Raw genomic sequence first — 24,018 nt, 5'->3', positions numbered from 1 at the left:
CCATTAAGAAAGAGCTCAAAGCTGCCCTCAGGTTAGACTATATTTCTTCTACCAAAAAAAATCCCCTGTAACATTTTCTAATGGACTGTTCACTCTTTTCCTAAAAACAGAGGATGCCCAAATTTTGCCCAGCTAATAGCCATGTGGGCAACCTGCTAGGATTCTGAGAGCCAGGCCCTATTTGCATCAAAAATTTCAGGGTGCAGCCAGCCTCATCAGTAACATAGGGGCGCAGAGCGCAGAGGTGGTAGAGCCCCTACTGATCGGAACTGATTGAGGGTAACCACAGGCTGTACAATGGTTATACCTTGGCATTACTTCAGTCAACCCTGCCTTCAAGGGGAGAGTATGGGCAGAAAAATGACAATGCAGCTAAGGGCATACAAGGCCCGGAAGAAGGCCCCCAACATGAAAAAAAATCTGCTTCTCCCAGGAATGAAGTCAGCCACCATGGAGCCTGAAACTGCACCAAAAGGAGCAGCAGCAGGTGCTACTTCACTCCCCTCTATGCAGGACCCAGACACCAGAGGATCAGCAGGGATCAGAGAGCACAAGAATCCACATCTCCCTCTTGTGGGCTGGCACTCCCTTAGATACCTCACCAGCTGTCTGTTCAGGGAGGCAGCTTGGCTAGGCCCCTGGACAAGGGAGGGGGCTACTGCAGCACTTGTTCAAGGCTGCCTGATGAGTGACCACAAAGGACAGCGAGCAAGGAACTTCGGATAGTGAGAGTGGTGGAGAAGACTGAGTGAAGGGGCACTTTTTTGCATGGTGGCTGCTATTAGAATGAAAGCTCTTTGGGGCAGGGACTGTGTCTTCCTACATGTTTGGGGAGCCCTGAGCACATTTTGGGCATTGAAACACGCAACAAACATACGTTTGTAATCATATTTGGCATTAGAGTCAGGAACAGTGCCCCCTCTTTCCTAAAAGTGCGTAGAGCAGAGAGAGCTTCGCTGGCATTTAAGGGGCAGCTTTGGGGCTGATTTTGTTCTGCTGCCACGGTTAGACAAATCCTGCTCTGAACTCGTGAGCCAAGCAAAATGACTCTGGATGCCATTGTTATGGGAGAGGAAGGGAATGCCCCACTGGCTGCTTTGCTGACTATAACTGTGTTTACAACAAGGCGCAGTGCAGCCCAAGGACTGCAAAGCAAATTGCCCTTCGTTATTTAATTAGTGCAGCTCATCGGGATGACACCATCCAGCCCCACCATTGTAGGGACGCAGCAGTACGATCCCTTCTACATTGCTGAGCACTTACAGCTCCCTGTGGTCACGATTGCTCGAAAATGGACCCACGCAGTCCTGGGCCTGGGATGCTCAACTGAGGGACTTTTTATTTTTTTTAAACCTTTGTCCATCTAGCTGTGTGTGTCCACACAACACCACTTGGCAAGAAATGCCAACTCAACTGTCTATCATTCCTCACCCCCAAATAAGGTTGTTCCCTCATAATCACACCTCCTCAGGCAAAAGCCGGAGACTGACTAGTCAAAGTTGCCTAAGTGAGTTAGGCACCCAAATCCCATTGTAATTCAACAGGATTTGGACACGTAACTCTTTCAAGCAACTTGGAAAAATCACAGCGCTAGTGACACTGGGTGCATCGTCACTAGGAAGAAAGGAGTTGCACTGCGGAGCCAGAACTCTTTCTAGCGTGATCACATAGAAATGGTGGTTACATTTAGGGTGCGGGAAGCAGAACGGCTTTTAAATCTCCCGGCAGAAATGAAATCCACAAGCTGTGATTTTTAAAATACACATAAAGCTAGGGGCCCAAGTAGATGCTGACATCTTGTTGATATCAGTGTGCTCTCTTCCAGCTCAGAGCAAAGGGGAACATATTGCAGTGATGATGAACGAGGCGGGCTGCTGTCTATTTCTTTAAATGTAATGTTAATGCCTCGTAATCAGCTTTAATTTTTAAACAGACCCAGCCCACCTGTCCATTTCCCCTAATTCATGACACGTGGCAGGTAAATGGCCCTGTGCTTAAACCAAGGCAGCATCAGCTGTGACAGCTGGAGGGACTAAGTCTCAACTGTCTGATAATAGGAGTGGATGTCAAAACTCTTTGTGGTGGTGGCGGGGAGGAACAGGGAGGGCAAGGGAGAAGGGAGGTAGGGGAGATGCTACAAGATCATCAGAGAGTTGGGAAGCAGTGTTTTCAAACAAGGTATATAGTGCACTGTACTGATGGGAAAGTCTGAAAGGGGACACACGAGGTGGGGGCAGGCAGGGCAGCTTCCCCATATTTGCTGCTTGGCTTGTTCTGAGCATGCTCACATGGACCGAGCATGCTCAGTAACACTGCTGAAGCCAGCTGCCCTCACTCCACCCCCTACTTTTGGCAAGGCATGGGTCATCCCAAAGATACTAGAGATGCTCCAAGCAGCGTTCAAGCTGAAAGGGGGCTTGGTGGGGCCTTCCAATTGCTGACAGTTCACCCTCCTCTCTGGAAACTTGTAAACCATCGATGGCTCACAGGGATGCCTCTGAGAAGCAAGGGGTGTGTGTCTTTAAAATGTACCAGACTGCACCCAATAGATAACTAAACACAAATCCAAGCAAGAGATGACCACACATGTCCCTACAGGGCCAATCCCTCTCTCCTTGCAAATGACTCAATTCAAACACAGGTTGCAGAGGTAGAAAAGGCAGCCTGAGAATTCAAGGGAGCTGCTGGGGCAGAGTCATTTGTGTGACAGAAGCACCCAAACTGGCAGGTGACACTCCTCACTCCCACCAAGCTGATGATAGTGGAAAGAAGAAAACGGAAGCAGGTATATCAGCTGCACTTTGCATTTATAAAGAGCCTTTCATCCAAGGATCTCAAAGCACAGCACGCTCCATTAAGACAACAGTCCCCCAGGCGGGTATTACACCCAGAGTAAAATGAGGCACCCAGAGGGTAAGCGACTTGCCCAACGTCATACAGCGGGAGACCTAGGAATGGAACCTATGTTTCCAGCTCCAGTCCCTGCTCTAACCACTAGACAAAACCTCCCTGTCTGTTGTAATCAAGGCCTTAGGAAAAGCTTGCTTAGAGCACACGTGCCTGCAACATGCCCATGCTTGTTCTTGGGGGAGCAAGGTATTTGGATTAAAGGAGAAAGCAGGTATACAGGGCAGTACACAGTCAAGTTCTTGGCAAGACTGTTTTAGCCCCAGTTGATGGGCAGACACATATTAATGGCAGCAGCCATCTCGTCACCAGTCCTATCCTGTCAAACCAAAGGAGGGCAGCCCAGTGCCAAAACGCCAGCCTATGCTGGGGGTACAATCAGCACTGGCAAAGATTAATGCCCAACAGCAAGTTGGGGCAGTGACAAGAACGTGCAATCCAGCATCCTGGGTTTTAAAGTGGCAGCATTTGCCTTGCAAAGGGGAGCAAACATTGTTTTGTGCTAGCAGGGCCCTGCAACACAAATGATGCCAGTGGAATAGGGATCCCAGCCACTGAGCCAGTTCTCAGGCCATGCTTCCCACCCTCAGACAAGAGCATCAAAAGGCCCAGTCGTAGCTAACCTTTCACTGAAGTGCTGGGAGTCAGTGCAGCAGAGGAAGCAGACAGCACTGAGCTATTTGCTGCATGTGATCAGAAGACTGCAATTCCTTCATCACGATAAAAGTGACTTCCTGTCTACCTTGTGGTTTCTCCTGGTTTTGGATGCCAGCGGGGAAGGAGTGCAGGCATAGAGTGAGCGAGCATATGCAGAAAGTAGCCACTGCAAATCTTTGCCAGTCATCTGACACAGAAAATGCTGACCCCTCCCTTTGTCTGGTCCATTCAGAAGGCATCTGCTACGACCATCTTCCGTGCCACTTCTTCAGATCATGTTTGAATCCCCCTGTCTCAATGCATTAATTCAAACTACTTCTTCTCAGACCCTACAAGAACTCTGCCTCTCTCTTTTGTCCACATATCTCTAATTAGGCCATTCCCCCGCTGCGCTCAACACCCCATTTGGGCAATTTTCCCAGAAATTAAGACTTTCATGGAAAATATATTTTTAAAGGTAGGTTGGTGTTTACACCAGATTAACGTGCAAGTTTTCCTTCGGTTTTTATTGTGCCACCACAATAACCAGATAACCATGGGCCACCACAATAACCAGATCATCAATGCTCTGCACCTCCCTGCCCCTGAGGCATTCAAAGGCAAACACAAGTAGTTTCTCATTCTACAAGTTTGTCGTACGTATTAGTTCCTTGATCTTTCTTTTCATTCTCTAGGTCTTTGGGTGATGTACACAATGGGCCCCAGGCTCCTTTCCCTGACACACTTTGAATTGTAATAGTTTGTACAGAGCCTGACAGGACCCTAACTGTCCCCATGTGTCTGGAGGTCCACCTGCTGCACTGACGCTCTCTTGGATCTCATCCGCATAGCCCTTTATGTGGCGACAGAAACAGGTTTCCACCTGGTGGCTGTTGCTTAGTTTGATCTTGCCCCGGAAGTACAGATCCCTCAAGCAAGCAGAGGAAATTTGCTGCATTCCATCTGATTTTATATCTCAATCACATCGCTAATTGCCCTCATGTAGTGGTATAAAGCTGCAAGTGCCTGCCCCTTTGAAATGAGAAATAACCATCTAAATGCCTGCTTACCGTATGCTAACTTGTGAGGCATGCTTCTGTACAGAGGCCTATTTCCTTTGTTTGCAAAAGCATGGGGCTTGATAATCCCCCTTTACTCACGTCAAACAGGCCTAATGCTCTCTCCCTGCTTTCATCACAGCCTGATAATCCTGCCTCGCCCTCGCCTGTAAGCCTGTCTCACTTCGGTCATGCTGAAAATTGTTACTGAGAAATTTACATCTCTTTGGCAGGCTCATCTTCATGCCCATCTGCACCCAGGACAGAAAACCAGCAGATAAATTAGTATGATTAGCTGTCCTTCTAGCCACACAGATGCCTAGACTGGAAAAGTGAAGTGTCTACATGTCAGAACTGAGGGGCACCAGCTAAGCTATAAGCAGAATGGAAGAGCAGGGGATGCTACCAGTCAGGATTGAGGTGCATCAGCAGAGATCTTTTTGGGGTTGGAGATGCACACTGGCTGTACCCAGCTCAAGTCACTGTAATTAGTTCCCCAGTTTGCCCTCAGCTGTTTCGCTCTAAGATCAGTGCAGGCTTCCTTCCTGACAGCCCCAACTCCTTCTCCTGCTCTCAAACTCATCTGTCTTAACTCATGCTCTGTAGTTGGGAATCCCTACAAGTTAACTCATATAACCCTTCCTCTTCTTCCAGACTGCTGAAAAAGCCATTTATTCTGCAAAGCCTTCCAGCTGTAATGACCACTGGCCACTCGGTGTTGGTAAAATGTTATATAATGGACTCACTGATGCCATTAGACTAAGCTCTGTGGGGCAGGGATTCTGGTCTGCCTTTGGCATATTATACCTCCTGGCCAAGGCTATGTACAGTTATAGCCCTCTTTAAAGAAGATGCAGGCACAAAATTCTCCAATATTTAAAAATGAAACCTCATTGAGAAACTTCATAACCAAAGATGATCTCAAGCCCCAGATCCATTTAAAAAGGGATGCTGGAACATAGGGTGACGAGACAGCAAATATGAAAAATCGGGAGAGGGGATGGGGGGTAATAGGAGCCTATATAAGAAAAAGACCCAAAAATTGGGACTGTCCCTATAAAATCGGGACATCTGGTCACCCTACTGAAACATGAAGAGATCCAATCAATGGGAAGTGCACTGCCTGGCTGTGCTGCAGTCTCTCCTTTCCGACAATCTTGAAGAGTCTGTCTCCCTGTCCCTATCCATCTAACCTAGGGCTGTCAATCGCAGTTAACTCACGTGATTAACTCAAAAAATTAATCACGGTTAATCGCAGTTTTAATCGCACTGTTAAACAATAGAATACCAATTGAAATGTATTACATATTTTGGATGCTTTTTTACATTTTCATATATATTGTATTCTGCATTGTAACTGAAATCAAAGTGTATATGATTTTTATTATAAATATTTGCACTGTAAAAATGATGAAAACAAAATAGTATTTTTCAATTCACCTCCTGCAAGTACCATCGTGCAATCTCTTTGTCGTGAAAGTGCAATTTACAAGCGTAGTTTTTTTTTTTTGTTACATAACTGCTCTCAAAAACAAAGCAATGTAAAACATCAGAGCCTACAAGTCCACTCAGTCCTACTTCTTATTTAGTCAATGGCTAAGACAAACAAGTTTGTTTACATTTACAGGAGATAATGCTGCCTTTTTATTTACAATATCACCAGAAAATGAGAACAGGCTTTTGCATGGCACTTTTGTAGCTGGCACTACAAGGTATTTACATGCCAGATATGCTAAACATTTGTATGCCCCTTCATGCTTCAGCCACCATTCCAGAGGACATGCTTCCATGCTGATGACACTCATTAAAAAACAATGCTTTAATTAAATTTGTGACTGAACTCCCTGTGGAGAATTGTATGTCCCCTGCTCTGTTTTACCTGCATTCTGCCATATATTTCATGTTATAGCAGTCTTGGATAATGACCAAGCACATGTTGTTCATTTTAAGAACACTTTCACTGCAGATCTGACAAAATGCAAAGAAGGTACCAATGTGAGATTTCTAACAACAGCTACAGCATTCAACCTAAAAGTTTAAGAATCTGAAGTGACGTCCAAAATCTGAGAGGTACAAGGTGAGGAGCATGCTTTCAGAAGTCTTAAAAGAGCAACTCTCCAATGGGGAAACTACAGAACCCAAATCACCAAAAAAGAAAAATCAACCTTCTAGTGGCATCTGACTCAGATGATGAAAACTAACATGTGTTGGTCCACACTGTTCTGGATTGTTATCGAGCAGAACTCGTAATCACCATGGACACACGTCCTCTGGAATGGTGGTTGAAGCATGAAGGGACATGTGAATCTTTAGCGCATCTGGCAAATAAATATCTTGCGATGCCAGCTACACCAGTTTCATGCAAAAGCCTGTTCTCACTTTCAGGTGACATTGTAAACAAGAAGCGGGCAGCATTATCTTCTGCAAATGTAAATAAACTGTTTGTCTGAGTGATTGGCTGAACAAGAAGTAGGACTGAGTGGACTTGCAGGCTCTAAAAGTTTACATTGTTTTATTTTTGAATGCAGTTTTTTTGGTAAATAATTCTATATTTGTAAGTTCAACTTTCATGATAAAGAGATTGCACTACAGTACTTGTATCAGGTGAACTGAAAAATACTATTTCTTTTGTTTTTTTACAGTGCAAATACTTGTAATCAAAAATAAATATAAAGTGAGCACTGCACACTTTTTATTTTGTGCTGTAATTGAAATCAATATATTTGAAAATGTAGAAAACATCCAAAAAAGTTTAAATAAATGGTATTTATTCTCTTACTGTTTAACAGTGCAATTAACCGCACAATTAATCATTATTAATTTTTTTTAATCGCGATTAATTTTTTTAATCACTTGACAGCCCTAATCTAAACACAGGCTTGGTCAGGCTCTTATCATCAGCTACTGCACCTCCATGTGAATTAAAATACTTCCCCTTCTGCATGCTAGCAGGTGTTTAACCCTTGCCCTATGCCTGCAGTGCAGTCCATTTTCTCCTATCAGAGCCCTTTCCAATTCCAGCCAACTTTACACACAGATGTCACTACAGTCCCATTTGCCTGTCTAGAATATTGGAATATTTTCTTTCCAATTATTTAAGAACATGGGATTTTGAGGCAACAGCTCAGACTGTTGGGTCATCAGCTCCAGTATCCTGACTGACAATACCAGACACTCCAGAAGAAGGAGAAACCCATCATGCACTGAGACAGTTTTACACTGCAGTGAAGCAGGAGATCTGATTTCCCACAGCTATAAATGTTATTGCTCATAAGATTATCCACAGCCCTTTTTCAGTCCAGCAACAGTACCAGCCACTCTACCTCTGGCAATACTGAATTCTGCTCTAGTTCCCGAGGTGTCTAAGTACAAAGAAAAGTTTCCCCTTTATAATCAGCCTTTTTCTCCTGGAATAGGGGTATCACTTCCTGACAATAGATGGAAAAACAACAATATAATGGAGGGACATAACACAACCAAACAAGGAGGGAAGAATTACATCTAGTGGCTGAAGTAAAGGAATAGGAGTTAGGACACTTGGGTTCTATTCCCTGCTCTGTCAATGACTCTCTGTGTGATCTTGGGCAAGTCAGTTAAACTCTATTGTCTTCATTTCGCTATCAATACAATGAGCGTAACAAACTTCACATCACCACCTCCCTGAGAGGTATGGAAATCAACGTTTGTAAAGTGCTTTGGTATTCTGGCATGATAGGAGCTAGAGACGGGTAACGGACTTTTAGAGAGGAACATTTTTTGGAAATATTAGTAAGTTCAGTCTTTGTTAGAATCACTGGGCAAGGAGAATTTTCAGGTTAATTCAGTCGCTGTTCTAAGATCTCTCCCCCTTCTCCTTGCTGCAGCCAATCACATCCAATCACTCACATTTAATCTCCCACTGATGGAATTGCATTCTGAACAGCTTATACTGATTGGCTGCATCAGATGAGTAAATGTTTATACGCCAGCAGATCCTTACTCTGAAACCAGAGGAGAACTCAGACTAAAAAAAGCTAGATGCATACGGTGGGGAAGGGTGAAACAAATTTTGAATGGCAATACGGAAGTTGAAAATTCCTCTCCCCTGTCTGGGGATGGAGGGCAGTCTGGGCAGACAGCGGGAATTGATATCAAAGTCGCCATCCATTCCTACAGGGAGACGTATTAGCTGCTCACATAATAAAACTAACTGCATGGTGCTTCCAAGGACTACTGCAGAGACAAAGACCTTCCCTTTAATGCCACCAGAGATTACAGCAATCAAAGAGGAGAGGAAACAAGGGGAGGGATTGCGGGTGAAGTTCTGTGCAGAGAAAAATAATGCAAACAGTCTCTTTCCTAAATGCATTGTAAATCCCACCTGATTTCAAAGTCTGCTATAAAAACTCTCTCACATTAAAATGATTTTAATGCTGGATGAATGAGGTAGAGTGACTCAGGTCCTGAGGCGGGTGGGAGGAATTGTCCAGAGGAATCCAAAGCCTGGAAGCACTTTGGGAACAGACCAAAGGGAACATGCCTGACAGATTTGCTAACCCACTTTTTATTCTTAAAAGGGACACCAATGAGCTTTTCTCAATCTGACTGATGGTAAAACCTTCCTAGAAGCTTGAAAACAACAGGTCACTTCTTTCTGGGCCCCTGTGTTGACAAACATGGATTCCCTATAACCTTCGCACCAGGTTGCTGGTAGAGCACTACCCAACACAATTCTGCGGCTTCTTTTACTTTTGGAGGGGAATAGCATCCTTGTTAACAATTTTAGAAACACGGTTTGCAGGTTAATTTGTGCTACCCCTTCAGGCTGGTTGACTCCATAGCAACAAAGCCAAATGCAACATTAGTGAAAGCTGCTATTGTTTTTTCCATTGCGTTCTTTGACAACAGAACGGTGATGTTTTAGAACACAAAGAACATTCCTAACCAATTATTTCAAGGTAGGTCAAACATGAGGCGTAAACTACTGAAGGTGCTGTATTAGGTATGGAACAGACCAAAGGACAACGGCCATCACTTTGCAACCTGGTAATCCACTACTTTTTTCTTTGGCATTTATAATATTTAAAATAGTCCAATCCTTTAAAGCTGCATTTCCGTATAACTGAACACGTCACACAGTTCTTAGGTGCAGACGGGCAAACAGAAGTTCAATTGCATGATCAAGTATTTTTAATGACTAATGCATTTCATCCCTGAATTCGGAAAGCAATGCTTTCTTTACCTTGGCAGCTGAGCAAAGGCAGAACAAGACCATGGGACAGTTACAGGTAGCTACTTAGTATTAGCTACAAATGCTGATATTTGCCTAGGACAAAGGGACTCTGATTAGGGTCTCTAGGCACTCTGGTAATATTAATAACTCTACCAAGGCAGCAATTATGGTTGGCTAATTACAGTAGACACCACTCAGAACAGGCACTCAGATACTGTGAGGTGTACCACAGAAACGCCTACAAGGAAAGCAAGCAACAGCCCAAATTGTGCTATGAAGAAAATAGAAAGAGCAGGGATGCATTCATTAGCGTGGAAGGTGCCACCAAAGCACAGATACACAGCATCATAGTGACAGTTCAGCAGCCAAAGAGGAGCATGTGAAAAAGTCCCACAGACAGCAAGGAAACCCTGGAGGGTATCCCCTTGCAGTCAACTCTCAGCCAGATTCTGAGGCCACCTCAAATTCCAAGGCCAACAAAGACCTTTTTAAAAGGTAAGAGGTGTAACCTTGTTCATGATGCTCCACAGTGGTGAAGCCTTCCTTACAGCAAAAAAGCCCAACATCCCAGGTAACTTTCCCTTGGGGAGGGGGGGATCAACAGGACCTTCTTGCTAAGCAAATCTCCTGGTCTGTTACAGCTCACATTGGGACTTTCTTCCTTTGTTTCTCATATAGTTTGGGTTTGTTCTGACTCATCCCATCAGTCAGGACTTGAGGGTTGAAGTGGAAACCAAAATGAAATCCAATTAAATATTTATCTACGCTTACCATTAGCATCCTGGACTCCAGTAAGCGCTCCCACCGCTGCGGCAGTTTCACCAGACAGGACGATTTGCCCTCCCCCTTGAAGGGTGGCTTCCGCAAGCGTGGCGACAGCATGGGCGGCTGCTTCACTGCAGGTGGAAGGGACAAGAAAAAGAATGATTAGAAAAAGAGAGTAACTCAGCTCTCATGTGTTTGGCTTTAACCAAGTGCCACAGAAGGAGATCACACATGCCAGGGGGGCGAGAGCTCTCAGCAGCCCAAAGGAACTGAAATGATTGTGTAGTGAACATATAGTGGAAGACGGGTGAGAGATGGTCTAGATGAAATTGCCATAAGGTGGATCATAGCAACTTCCTCTTTACCCGGGGGAGTATTTGACCCCCACTCCAACTCCATCTCCATCCCTTCCTCCAAGCTCCCACATCTGCTCCACCCCGCAGTCCTGCCCAGCCCACACTATGCCTCTTCCCGCCCCCACTCCGCCTCTTCCCCACCTCTTCCCTGCCCCGAGCACGTTCCATCCCTGCTCCTCCCCCACCCTCCCAGCACCTCCTGCACGTTGCTGAACAGCTGTTCTGCGGAGTGCAGGAGGCACTGGAAGGGAGGGGGAGGAGTTGATTGGCAGGGCTGCCAGCGGGCAGGAGGCACAGAGAGGGGAGGGAGAGAACTTGGCTGCCAGTGGGTGCTAAGCACCCTTAATTTTTTTCCATGGGTGCTCCAGGAGTGAAGTATATGCTTATAAAATTAATGGATGGCACAAAGCTGGGAGTGGTTGCTAGTAATTTGGAGGACAGGATTAGAATTCAAAATGACCTGGGGCAAACTGGAGAATTGGGATGAAATCAACAAGATGAAATTCAATAAAAACAAGTGCAAAATTCTATACTTAGGAAATAAAAACCAAATGCACAACTACAAAATGGGAAATAAGTGGCTAGGCAGTTGTACTGCTGAAAAGGATCTGGGGGTTACAGTCGATTACAAACTGAATATGAGCCAACAATGTGATGCAGTTCCAAAATTGTTATATGCAAGACGTGGGGGGTAATTGTCCTGCTCTACTCCACGTGGGTGAGATCTCAGCTGGGCTACTGTGTCATTCTGGGTGCCACAATTTAAGAAAAATGTGGACAAACTGGTCAGAGTCCAGAGGAGAGTAACAAAAACAGAGAAGTTTAGAAAACCTGACCTATTAAGGTTAACAAGTGAACTAAAACCAGAGATGTTTAGTCTTGAGAAAAGAAGACCGAGGGGGGAATGGGACACATGACACACACACCTGATTAGTCTTCAGATATGTTAAGGGCTGTTAGAAAGAGGACTGTGCTCAATTGTTTCAATGTCCACTGAAGGTAGGACTCTATCAGGTTAATCTGCAGCAAGGGAGCTATAGGTTAGATATTAGGAAAAATGTCCTAACTATAAGGGAGTTAAGCTCTGAAATAGGCTGCCAAGGGAGGTTGTGGAATCTCTGTCACTGGAGGTTTTTAAGAACAAGTTAATGAAATAGCTGTCATGGATGCTCTAGGTTTCCTTGGTCCTGCGTCAGCGCAGGGCACTGGATTAGAGATGACCTCTCAAGGCCCCCCTCCAGCCCTACATTCTATAAAATGACCCAATTGGCCCTTCCCAGCTCTAATTTCCCCTATTCTAAAATCCCTCTTCAGGCACATGCAGTTTTCTTAACAGCCTTTTGCAGGGGACTTTTGAAAAGCCCAGGTAAGTTATAGCAAGTGGTTTTCCCTTATGCGCTATTTTGTGGACACGCAAAAAATTCTAACAAACTGGAGAGGAAGGATCTTCCTGTACATAAACCATACTAGTTTTTCCCCATTAAAACACAATTTCCTACGTGTTTTGTAATTCTACCTTTGATAATTGTTTTAACTAATTCATCTTACCCTGAAGTAGGGCTCACTGGTCAGTTATTCCCATGATCTCTTCAGCTCCTTTTATCCAAGGCCAAAAGTTTGCTACCCTCTAGCTCTGTGGTTTAATAGCTCATTTTAATGAGAGCTTACCAGCAGAGTGACCTGTTGCTATTCATGTGTTTGTTCCAGAACCTCTTCTTCAGATAGCTGAATATCTGTCAGTGCCTCACCTTAATTACCTGAAAAAGCAGATACGTCTTCTGCAGTGAAGATCAATGCGAAGAAGCCATTTAGCTTCCCTGGGATCTTCCTTAATTGCTCCATGGTAGTCCAAATGAACCTACCCCTTTTCTTGCATGCTTCCTGTGTGTTATTTGTTTTTATGTCCTTCCCTCTTGACCGTTTTAATTTCCATCATAGATTTTATGTTCCTTCCAACTGACTTGGTTTGGGCTGGATTTTCAGTTCCAAACAATGTCTGTTTGGCTCACAAAACCTCCCATTGCTATTTGACCATACCATTTTGTTTCCTTGCCTTCTCACTTCCTTTTGCCTAGGAAGTATGCCACACCTCCTGAGAATCTGCACCAGTATAAAGGTATTTAGAGAACGCGAAGACCAGCTACAATAAACAGACTTCACTTGCTGGAGCCACCCAGCCTCCCAGCCATGAGAAGCACTTCTTTAAATCCACTTTCAAGGGCAATTTAACATCCCAAGGAACTGTGAAGGCTGCATCACTGAAAGTCATAATAGTGCTTTGCTATACAAAAGCACTTTCCACTTATGTTGGCCTCCCCAAATGTTTATCTATTAACTCAAATGGCTGTACCTTAAGCATGCACCCATTTACATGCACTCCCCATCACCCTCTCTTGCTGGAAGTTGCTCCTCTGCTTCCCATCCCTAAACCGATTACAGAGATTGCCTCTGTCATGGTATAATTCCCCACTCTGAACCTTAGTGTCCAAAAGATGGGGCACCAGCACGAATTCCTCTAAGCTCAATTACCAGCTTAGTACTTGTAGCGCTGCCACCAACCAGGAATTCCAGTGCCTGGGACACTCTGGTCCCCCCAAGACCTTGCCCGGGGAACCCCAAGACCCAGATCCTCTGGATCTTAACACAAGAAATAAACCCTTTCCCCACCGTTGCCTCTCCCAGGCTTCCCCTCCCACTGTGATTCAACTCCTTGAATCTTAAAGAGAGGGAAAATGCACCTTCCGCCTCCTTCTCTCTCCCCTCCCAGACTCTCCCTGAGAGACACAGTAATCCTACACAGAGAGAAATTACCTCTCTCTTCCCCTTCCTTCCTTTCTCCCCACCAATTCCCTGGTGAATCCAGACCCAGTCCCCTGGGGTCTCACAGAATAAAAACAATCAGGTTCTAAACAAGAAACTTTTAATTAAAGAAGAAAAAACAGTAAAAATTATCTTTGTAAATTTAAGAATGGATCAGGTACAGGGTCTTCAGCTACAGACACTGGAATACCCTCCCAGCCTAAGTATTCAAGTACAAATTAAATCCTTCCAGCCAAATGCCATTTGCAAATAAAGAAAAAACATAAGCCTAACTCGCCTTAACTCCTAGTACTTGCTATTTTAAACTTATAAGAGCCTGTATCATGGCAGACTGGAGAGAAACCTGGTTGCACGTCTGGTCCCTCTGAGCCCGCAGAGTGAACAACAACCAAAAACTAAGAGCACACACAGAAACTTCCCTCCCTCAAGATTTGAAAGTATCCTGTCCCCTGATTGGTTCTCTGGTCACGTGACAGCCAGGTCTACTGAACTTGTTAACCCTTTACAGTCAAAAGAGATATAAAGTACTTCTGTTCTATTAACTCCTACCAGCTGTTTATGACAGCCTCATTTGTCACAACTGCACACTTTTTGCTCCTAACAATGACACTCTATCTGCTACCCCTAGAGACACTATGCCAGCACCCGATGGAGCAATGGCAGCTTTGTGCTAAAGTTAGGTAGAAACCTTCCACAAGCTGGTAATAGTTGCCAGCTCTTAAGGACCAGGGTGTCCTCAAGGCCTAGTGACAGGTGGGAGATCTCAGCTCACTGCCAGGACTGCTGAAGGAAGTGGTGGTGGTGGTGGTGAAGGAGGGTTATGTTCCTTGAGTCAATCCAGAACAAGACTTCTGGCCAATTAATGAACAGTACACCTCTACCTTGATATAACGCTGTCCTCGGGAGCCAAAAAAATCTTACCATGTTATAGATGAAACCGCATTATATCGAACTTGCTTTGATCCACCGGAACGCACAGCCCTGCCCCCCAAGAGCACTGCTTTACTGCATTATATCCAAATTTGTGTTATATCAGGTGGCGTTATATCGAGGTAGAGGTGTTTTGTGGGGCTGTGTAGGCTGGCAGCCAATGCCACAGGCCTACACGAGGGATGCAAAGTAAAAGCGTGGGTAAGACTTCAGGGCTTTCATGAATCACACCTCTAGCCCCTGAGGAAAATAAATCAATATATTCCCACCCTCTAATACACTTCCCAATGTCAACATCTCAACACTTTTATGAGTTTCTGCAGGTAGCCACATTCTCCCTTATACGCGATAAACATTTGTGTCAGCTCAGCTGCATTGCAGCTTGTTAACAAGACCTCCTGAGGCACCATTACTCTGCTGCCATCAGAAAGCAACCTGCACTGTCACAGCAGAAGGGTCTGGGCTTTGTATTTTCCCCAAAGCGCACATTGGTCCCATATCCTACATCTAACTAGAGCAGCCAAAACATTTACTGAATACCTCACCTCACCTTTTGAGGCTCTTGTGCAGGTTCCCCCACTCCCTCCTGAAATACAAAGCTGGCTAAAGAGAGAGGTATTGCAGTGACCCCCAGGGATTGCTACTAGAGTTAAAGGAAGAACAGTTATTTCTACTAAGGATTCTGGTTTTCAGAAGTTAATTCTGTTATTTAATTTCTACCTGCCTAAAAGTGGCTATTCAGTGGGATCTGGGCATGAGAAAGAGACAAATTATACATGACTAGACTTGGCAGAATTCAATGTTTAGTTTTCACTGTTTCGATGGACTCTATCAATGCGTATTTTTTTCAGGATTTTACTGATCTCCGTATTGAAAACCGCTCCTGATAAGAGATGTGTTAGGCAGTGGAATAATCTACAAAAATGGTCAAAACCCTAGCCATTGATTCATTTAAAAGTACACCAGAGAAAGTTCTTGTGAATACTACTGTAAGTGGCCATCCTACAGGCGGGGAGGGGTGGACTGTGTGAGAGTAGGCCTTCACTACAATGTTATGAATACTTTGCGGGGGGGGTTCAGTCATTTTTCATATCATCTCCTGAAAAGAGTCACCCAGGGTTTTTTAAAAAGTGATTTTACAGACGGCAAGTCTTTATCAGTAGATAAAGTTAATCAACATAACACAGTGGCATACGTGACCATGTTCCAAAAGATACCTGAATCTAGATCCCAGTCCTGGCCTCTTGCTGGGAGTAACGCAGAGGCATTGCATTCAGCCTATGAGAAGAATGCATTTCAAGAGACTCGGCAGCAACCTCTCCCATTGATTAAAAGCGTGGCACTGTTTGGTACCAAAGGGGGAGATATGGGATCAGAGGTGGCGATGAGAGAGTGATCTGATTGACACACCCGGGAAATAGTTCTGGGCTAGCCCTGAATCCTGCTGCAACAGGAATGTGGAATCAGTCTGTGGAATGCAGCTGTTAAGAAGGTGGCTGTTTTAACAAGTGGTCTGCAAAAGGGGTTCCTGGAGCTCTACACTAACATTTCATGCTTTGCTCTTCTTCTGGCAGGATCAACCCCTGTTCAATAAACAGACTCCAAAAACAAGGAGGCTGAGTGCAAATGCAAAGCACAAATATAAGATAAACCAGGTAGGAAAACCCAGCTGGGTTCAGGCAATGAGCAATAATACCCCTGCCCTTGGGATCCTTTTCCCCCTCCTTGTGCTTGGGACAGTCTCGCTCTTCTCACTCAAATCCCTTTCTCAATAGTCTTTCAATATATCTTTCAAAATGACCTCTGCAAGGTTCCTATTTCAACCTCAGACCAGCACTCCATACCCTCCGTCAAAACATTCTTCTGCAAATAACCAACAACAGGGCTCATTCTAAGCCAAGAGCTCTCCAAGCAGGAGGAGAAATCATTACCCAGGCAGCTCATTTCAGCTTCCCTGCTCCAGAACCAAACACAAGAGAAATACAAAAACTAGCCTAGAAGAGAGATTCTAATTTCATGTTAAAGAAGACCCTACTGCCACCCACCTGGTTAAATCAACATCATCCCTTTAACAGAGAGGCCCTCAGTAATATTGACAGAGAAACGGAGCTGCTTATTTAACAAGTGCTACAAGCACATTATATCTCTTATCTGCTCTAAGTGGACACTCAAGGGACAAGAGGGATGGGTACTACATGTACCTTCCCTAACAGCACATTTCTATTTCTGTGAGCTTCCTCATATTACAATGGGACACTAGGAAAGGATCTATGAATGCTTTGGCATGGATGGGTTGGGAATTCTCTAGGAAAGACCCCAGACAACGTTCTTCCAAATGCATCACTGGCTTCTGCACTGCCCTCATCGTGAGGGATAGCAAATCTGGCAGAAAGGTCTCCCTCTTTCAGTGACCTTACCCCATTCAGTCCCCATAGCTCCTCCTCTCATATGTACCTGTTCAGTGCCATGGTAACAGTTGCTCCTTGTTGCATCTCTTGAGATGCTGCCACTGCTGCTTCTGCCAGCGATGCCACCGCCTGCGTGGCCTCCGAAGCCTGCGTCGTCTGGATAGTCATCTCACCCCCCTGTAGCGTTGCCCAGTTCTGCTCCACCTAGTTGGGTGAAGAGAGAAAGAGAAAAGTTCAGTTTCCCTGAACCCTTCCCACAGCTGGGTGGCTACTTCTTAAAAAGGGAAAGTCAAACACTTCAAGATGTCTTTGAAAAATTCTAAATGCTTTGATTCTTCTGTGCACAACAGCCTGAGAGCACCACTATTGGAAAAAAGAGGTGCCTTGGGAGCAATTTAGAAACCGAGCTACAGGGAACATTTTGGAAACCATCCAAACACTTCTCATTCACTATCAAGGTGTTGACTCCCACTTCTGATCGACCCAGGATGCAAGCCTCCATCGCCTACCTATGAACTTTCAAACACTTGCATTCGTGATTTCTCCCATACTGCCCCACGCATGTGGGAGAAACTCCCCCCAACGATACAAAAACTACCTTATTATCCTCCAAATCTCTCCTTTGTCATGATGCCTACAGATGATGTACCTATTATTTTTAAATTATTTGTATGCCCAAAGTGTCTAGGATCCCTAGTCATGCACCATAGTTCCAAGTGCAGTATAAACACAGAACAAAATGTTGTCTCATTATTTCCTTGTACTCCTTCATTTGTATGCCCACATCCATCTGTTTTCTCTTGTATTATACTTGGCCTGGATTACACTGGGGGGAAGGGGAAAATCGATTTAAGTTACACAGCTTCAGCTATGTGAATATAGCAACTGAAGTCAACATACTTAGCTTCTTAACTGCGATAAGTCGACCGCTGACACTCCCCCGTCGACTCCGCCTCTCGCTCCGGTGGAGTACCAGAGTCGACGGGAGAGCGCTCGATTTATCACTTCTTCACTAGACACGATAAATCGACCCCCACAAGATCAATCACTCCAGAGATGAGTGTAAGCTCTTTGCGACAGTCTTTTTGTTCTGTGTTTACACAGTGCCTAGGACAAGGGGGTCTGGTCCATGACTAGGGATCTTATGAACAATACAAATAATAGTCACATTTGGAAACAGTTCTGTTCATGTCTTTTAATTATTTCAATATATCTCATTCTCTCTTAACTAAGGACATTTACATGCATACAGGATTTTGTGCTTGCCACAGAGTTCACCTTCTCCTAGCTGATCACTCTCCATCCCAGTCTATACTCCTCCAGTTGGGACCTCACGTGTATCAATGAGTGTGTGGTCACAAATAGGATGGGAGGCAGGAATGAGCATCAGGAACAAAAGATCATAGAATCAGAGGATGAAGGTTCTTCAACCTTCAAAGAGCCGTGGACCATTTTATAAGAGAAAATTCCTCCTTTCACAGACCCATCCCCGCTCCCAGCTGCGTAACTTCCTTGACTGGCTGGTGCTTAAATGTTTCATTCAACTGATCATCAGGAAAGGCTCCACTGACCCCTGACATGGTATATGGAAAGGGAAGAAATCTACTAGATCGGACCCAATCCATCCCACCTAGGCAAGGCTTTTTCTTTCAGTTTGTAGTATCCTCTTACCCATGGTGTCAGAGGTGAGAGGCTGAAGCAGAGTCTCAGGTCGTTATCTATATATAGTATGTATATGTCAGCAAGCCCTCTAGCCACTATCAGTTGCCATTTTCCCTGAGGGATCATGTCTGAGCAAGAGTTCAATGAGATCGGTAGAAGGACAGGGGTGGCCTCATGGATTAGTTCAGGGAGACCATTCTAGGGGGACGGTTCCATGCACAAAAGGTGGAGTGGAAGAAGGTGCAAAGATGACGCAGGGGAAGTGAGGCAAGTGAACAAACAGCTGATGATGGCTAGCCTTTCTGGTGGAGTAGAGAGATCTGCTCGATCAGATACCAAAACGGTCACACAGAAAAGACCCTGACGGTCAGGGGCAGCTCTAGACATTTCGCCATCCCAAGCACAGTGGCATGCCGCGGGGGTCGTTCTGCCGGTCACCGGTCCCGCGGCTCCAGTGGACCTCCTGCAGGCGTGCCTGCGGAGGGTCCGCTGGTCCAGCAGCTCCACCAAAGCTGCGCGGGACCAGCGGACTCTCCGCAGGCACGCCTGCAGGACATCCACTGGAGCCGCCTGCCCCCTCCCCTGGCGACCGGCAGAGCGCCCCCTGCAGCATGCCGCCCCAAGCACGCGCTTGGCGTGTTGGGGTCTGGAGTCGCCGCAGCTGAAGGTGATGTGAAGAATCTTGAATTTGATGCGATGGAGAAAGAAAGGTCAGCGGAAGGATTCAATGTGGCAGGGAAGAAGTGAGGTATTTAGACAACAAGGAAGCAAGCACAAGCTAATTTTAACAGCTGTGTTTTCTGGGCCTGCATCACTCACCCTTCCAGTCATCAGGGAAGCCGGAGGGGAAGTGGTTCCAGTATCAAGAAAGGGAAGGTTGAAAGTTTAACGTCCCTATACAGAGCCAAAACAGGCTGGGTCTTAGAAACGGTACGGCAGAAACCACAGCAACGTTTGTGCATCGCCTAGAGATGTGGAGCAAGGGAGAGGGAGGAGTCAAAGAGGACTTCCAGGTTGCAAGGCTGGTGACGGGGAGGAAGAGGGCATTAACAGTGAAGAAAGGAAGGAAAACAAAAGTGTTCAGTTCTGGTCACATCAAGCTCAAGCTGATGTTCAGACATATGGAAAGATGTCATAAAACAGGTTGAGATGAGGGACTGGATGTAGGGAGTTTGGTCAGCAGTGGAGGGTGAGGAGATTTGTGAGAAGGTATAAGGATGACAGGAGAAGCCAGGAGAGCAGATGAGACGTGCAGAGAGAGAGAGAGAGAATAAGAAAAAGCTAAAGATGGAGCCCTATGAGACCCTAACAGAAAGTGGGAGAGGGAAGAATCACCATCCTCACTGAAGAAACAACTAGAGGTGGGGGGAGAAGCAGAAGAGGACGGAGTCACAAAAGCTGAAGGTAGATTTCAAGGAGATGAATGACTGAGCCAAAAGCAGCAGTAGTTGAGGAGGATGAGGATGGAGTAGAGATTTGGCCAGGAAGATGCCATTAGATATCTGGGTGAGAGAACAGTTTCATGGGAGAGGATCAAGGGTGGAGATGGAGGAACTCGAAGGCAACGGTTGTAGACTGTATTTGAGTTTGAAGGTGAAAGGAAGACGAGGTGTAAGTTAGAGAGGCAGATGGGGTCAAGGACTTTTTCTTTTTCAGGCTGGAAGAGACCATAATAGGCTTGTATTGTGAGGGGAGGAAGCCAGATGAGAATTAGAAGAGGAGGGTAAGGATGAGGCAAGAGGAGAGATTAGAGGAAAGCAGGCAAGACACCTGTGTGTTGGTAATGGGGAGGAGGAGAGAGTACTGGGGATGAGAGGGAGGTAGTGTTGAGTCTCATCAAACTTCTCTTCGAAAAACTCAGCAACATCTTATGTTGGAGGGTACAGGAGAGGGAACTGAAGGCAGCAAATGATCAGCCGCAATTGCTGGCCTCTGAGTCAAGAAGGCAGGAAAAAGTAATGAAGCTTGACCAGGAAGAGTGCAGAACTGAAGAAGAGAATAAATCTGTAGCAAACAAAGCCTGCATGGCCGCAAGACTTTCTACGGTGCGTTCACTGGCAGTAGCACAGAAATGGACGAAGCAGATGGTGGGCGTGAACCCGGGTTGGAGGTTGTTGGAACGGGCTTTGCTGTGAGTGAGAGGCGCAAAGGAGTGGAGGAATGATAGTGGAGTGGGGGGATTCAGCTGAGTTAACAAAAGATAGGGAGAAGAGAGACGGGGAAGCTGGAAGTTGAAGAAGAGTCATTGACATCAATGGACTGTAGGTCTTGTCTGGGCTGCGGGGGAAGGCAGGAGACAGGTATGCAGTGTTGAAGGAAATGAAGTGATGGTCAAAGAAAGGGGGAACTTGATGATGAAAAGCTCCAAGCAGAAGCAGTGTGTGGTGAAGAGGTCAAGGGAGTGGTCATTTTGGTGAACTGGAACGTTGATCCGGGCTGAAGGTTATACAAAGAGGAGAGGTTTCAGAGTAGCAGCCGTGTTAGTCTTTATCCGCAAAAAGAACAGGAGTACTTGTAACACCTTAGAGAGGAGAGAGGACGATGAGGGAATTGGCTGCAGGATCAGATGGGGCATCAATGCAGAAGCAGAGGTCACCGAAAATGAGGTAGAAGAGATTGCAATGAGAGAAAGTACGACACCCAGGAGTCAAAATGTGAGAGGAAGGAGGATGAGAAGGAATCAGGAGGATGGTAGAGAAGAGCCAAAGGGTTTTGTTGGTCTCAGGGAGCGCGGCGGCAAGTAGCGAGAGAGAAGCATAATACTCCCACCATTTCCTCTAGGCACACCAAGAGACAAGGTGTGTGCAAGAAGTTGGCACTGCATGAGAAAGTGGCTACAGAGGCAGTGTTGGGAATGGAGGGTGTATGTAATCCAGGTTTCTTAAAGTGCCCAGAGACCGAGGGAGTGAGAGATAAAGAGACTGTGGATGGCAGAGATTTTTTTTTTTTTTTTTTTTTGAGACAGAACAGGAATTCCAGAGGGAAGGGGAGGGTCGAGGTAGATCACATGATGCTGCCTACCAGCCTTGAAAGTCCCCTTAACAAAGGAAAGGCTCAAATCTCCAGACACTGATGGTAACTTCCGGAAAGGGAGGAAGGTTTCTGCCACATCATCCAGGACAGGAATGGAGTGTGAGGTGCTAGCTTGGACTGGGAGGGGAACCCCAGGTAAGAACACAGACACTTGGATTACAAGATGTCCACAACCAAACTACAGTCTGTCTACATGAGAAAAGTTTTAGCTGTTTAATAAATTGGTTAGAACTTTGTGTTGACAAGGGTGAGATTTTCAAAGACAAGCTCCTAACTCTCAAGGAAAGTCAATGAAGTTAGGCATCTAATTGCCACTTGTGCATTTGAAAATCTTCCCCAAGCCCTAAAGACAAAGATAACAGGTCCTGAAAACCCTCTAGTGAATATGAAGCGCTTTTCAAGGCCAGAGCCCCAAACAAACAGCTTGTGTCTATTCATTTTTTTCAGCTGCAAATGCTCTTTAATACAGAACAAAGCTGTTTTGTGCTGCCACCTATTGCCATGAAAACCTTATCCTTACGGAGCAGAATAGGTGGACCATTCTACTCCATCACAAGAATGGTACTTCACCGAGAAATCTAGTCACGTGTCCAAAAGAGAGGACAACAACTTGCAGTGAAACAGCAGTCTCTTTAATTTAAATGGGGGGTGGGGGGGAAGGTTGGGGGCAGAGGGAACCAAGAAAGGCAATTCCAGTACCTGTCTGAGTTATAGGAATGTTCTTTATACAAAATGCATTTTGTTTCTCTATTTAAGGAAATTATATAGGAGTTTTTTTGTTGGGTTTTTTTTGCACTGTAAATTTAAGTGCTTCCTCTTTAAAAGCTTGGCATGATCAAGCCCTCAGTGGGAAATGCAGCTTTGCCAAGTTTGAAAAATCTGGTTGACAAATATATAAATGAGTAAAAATGAATGTACTGTACTAGATAGTGCTTTCTTTAACATTTACACTACTCTGCATTTATACACTGCCCTTTATCAGAGGAAAGTGCAAGCCAATTACACAGTAACTAAGTCTCAATAACCCTTGGAGGTGCTGCAGAGAAGTGTTCCCAATTTACTCATAGGGAAATGGAGGCAAAGAGAAGTTAAGTGGCTTGCCCAAGGCCACACTGCGTTCGGTTCCTGGCTCTGACTCAGAAAGTCCTAAACCTTAATCCCCCTGCTGTAATGACGACTGGTGCTCTAGGCTCAAGGGTTATCCAGAAAGCACTTGAATAAGTATATCTGGATAGCTGCATACAGAATACATACATCTGCTATTATTCCAATGGACACTATGACTGAGATTTACATGTACAAAAGTTAGGAAATTCGGCACTTAGGGTCTCCTAGTAATTGTGCATACACACACTGTGACAGACCCAGGCCAGTGGGGTGCAGGAGTCTGGTAGAGGGAAAATATACTGGTCACTGGGTAAGTAGTTTTCTGTTCCCTGAGTGACCAGAGCAGGGGCTGCACTAGAGTAGTCAGGAACTTGTTAGAACCAATTAAGGCAGACAGGCTGATTAGAACACCTGCAGCCAATCAAGGCAGGCTAATCAGGGCACCTGGGTTTTAAAAGGAGCTCTCTCCAGTCAGATGGGGAGGAGCCAGAGGAGAGGAAGTGCGTGTGAGGAGCTGGGAGCAAGAGACACAAGGAGCTGAGACTGAGAGGCTGTGCTGCTGGAGGACTAAGGAGTACAAGCGTAATCAGACACCAGGAGGAAGGTCCTGTGGAGAGGATAAAGAAGGTGTTTGGAGACGGCCTTGGGGAAGTAGCCCAAGGAGATGTAGCTGTCACACAGCTGTTACTAGAGGCACTACAGACAGCTGCAAATCCATAGGGCCCTGGGCTGGAACCCGGAGTAGGGCAGCCCCGGGTTCCCCCCAAACCTCCCAACTCCTGATCAGACACAGGAGGAGTTGATCCAGACTATGGAGAAGATCACTGAGGTGAGCTAATCTGCCAATAAGCGCAGGACCCACCAAGGTAGAGGAGGAACTTCGTCACAACACCCTGAGTCACAATTACCATAATATTGCACTTTCTGACTTTGACTCATGTAAAATATCAACGACAACGTTGCGTTAATGTTAATTTCAGTTTTTAACATGACAGCGTGTGGCACTAGGCTTTTGCATTTCCAGTAAAGACCTACCGTATATACTCGATCGTAAGCCGGTTCATTTATAAGCCGACTCCCCCAAGATGGATAAGTAAAAATGGAAACTTTTTATAACTGTTCAT

At 45.4% G+C, this 24,018-nt stretch overlaps 1 protein-coding gene across 6 annotated transcripts in view; it reads right to left on the bottom strand.

The window, feature by feature from the left end:
* Positions 1 to 24,018, bottom strand: part of NRF1 (nuclear respiratory factor 1) — a 126,207-nt gene that overhangs the window by 31,948 nt on the left and 70,241 nt on the right. For all 6 annotated transcript variants that reach the window (XM_032780939.2, XM_032780938.2, XM_075063540.1 and 3 more), the window contains 2 exons: positions 17,139 to 17,296; positions 10,585 to 10,709 (listed from right to left, as the gene is read on the bottom strand). In XM_032780939.2, the coding sequence (XP_032636830.1) occupies positions 10,585 to 10,709; positions 17,139 to 17,296 (283 nt within the window). The remainder of the gene's footprint in view (positions 1 to 10,584; positions 10,710 to 17,138; positions 17,297 to 24,018) is intronic.

This window comes from Chelonoidis abingdonii, chromosome 1 (assembly GCF_003597395.2).
Source record: "Chelonoidis abingdonii isolate Lonesome George chromosome 1, CheloAbing_2.0, whole genome shotgun sequence".
NCBI classification, from domain to species: domain Eukaryota; kingdom Metazoa; phylum Chordata; order Testudines; family Testudinidae; genus Chelonoidis; species Chelonoidis abingdonii.
The sequence above is the reverse complement of the archived record's forward strand: the minus strand, read 5'-3'. Positions and strand labels throughout refer to the sequence as shown.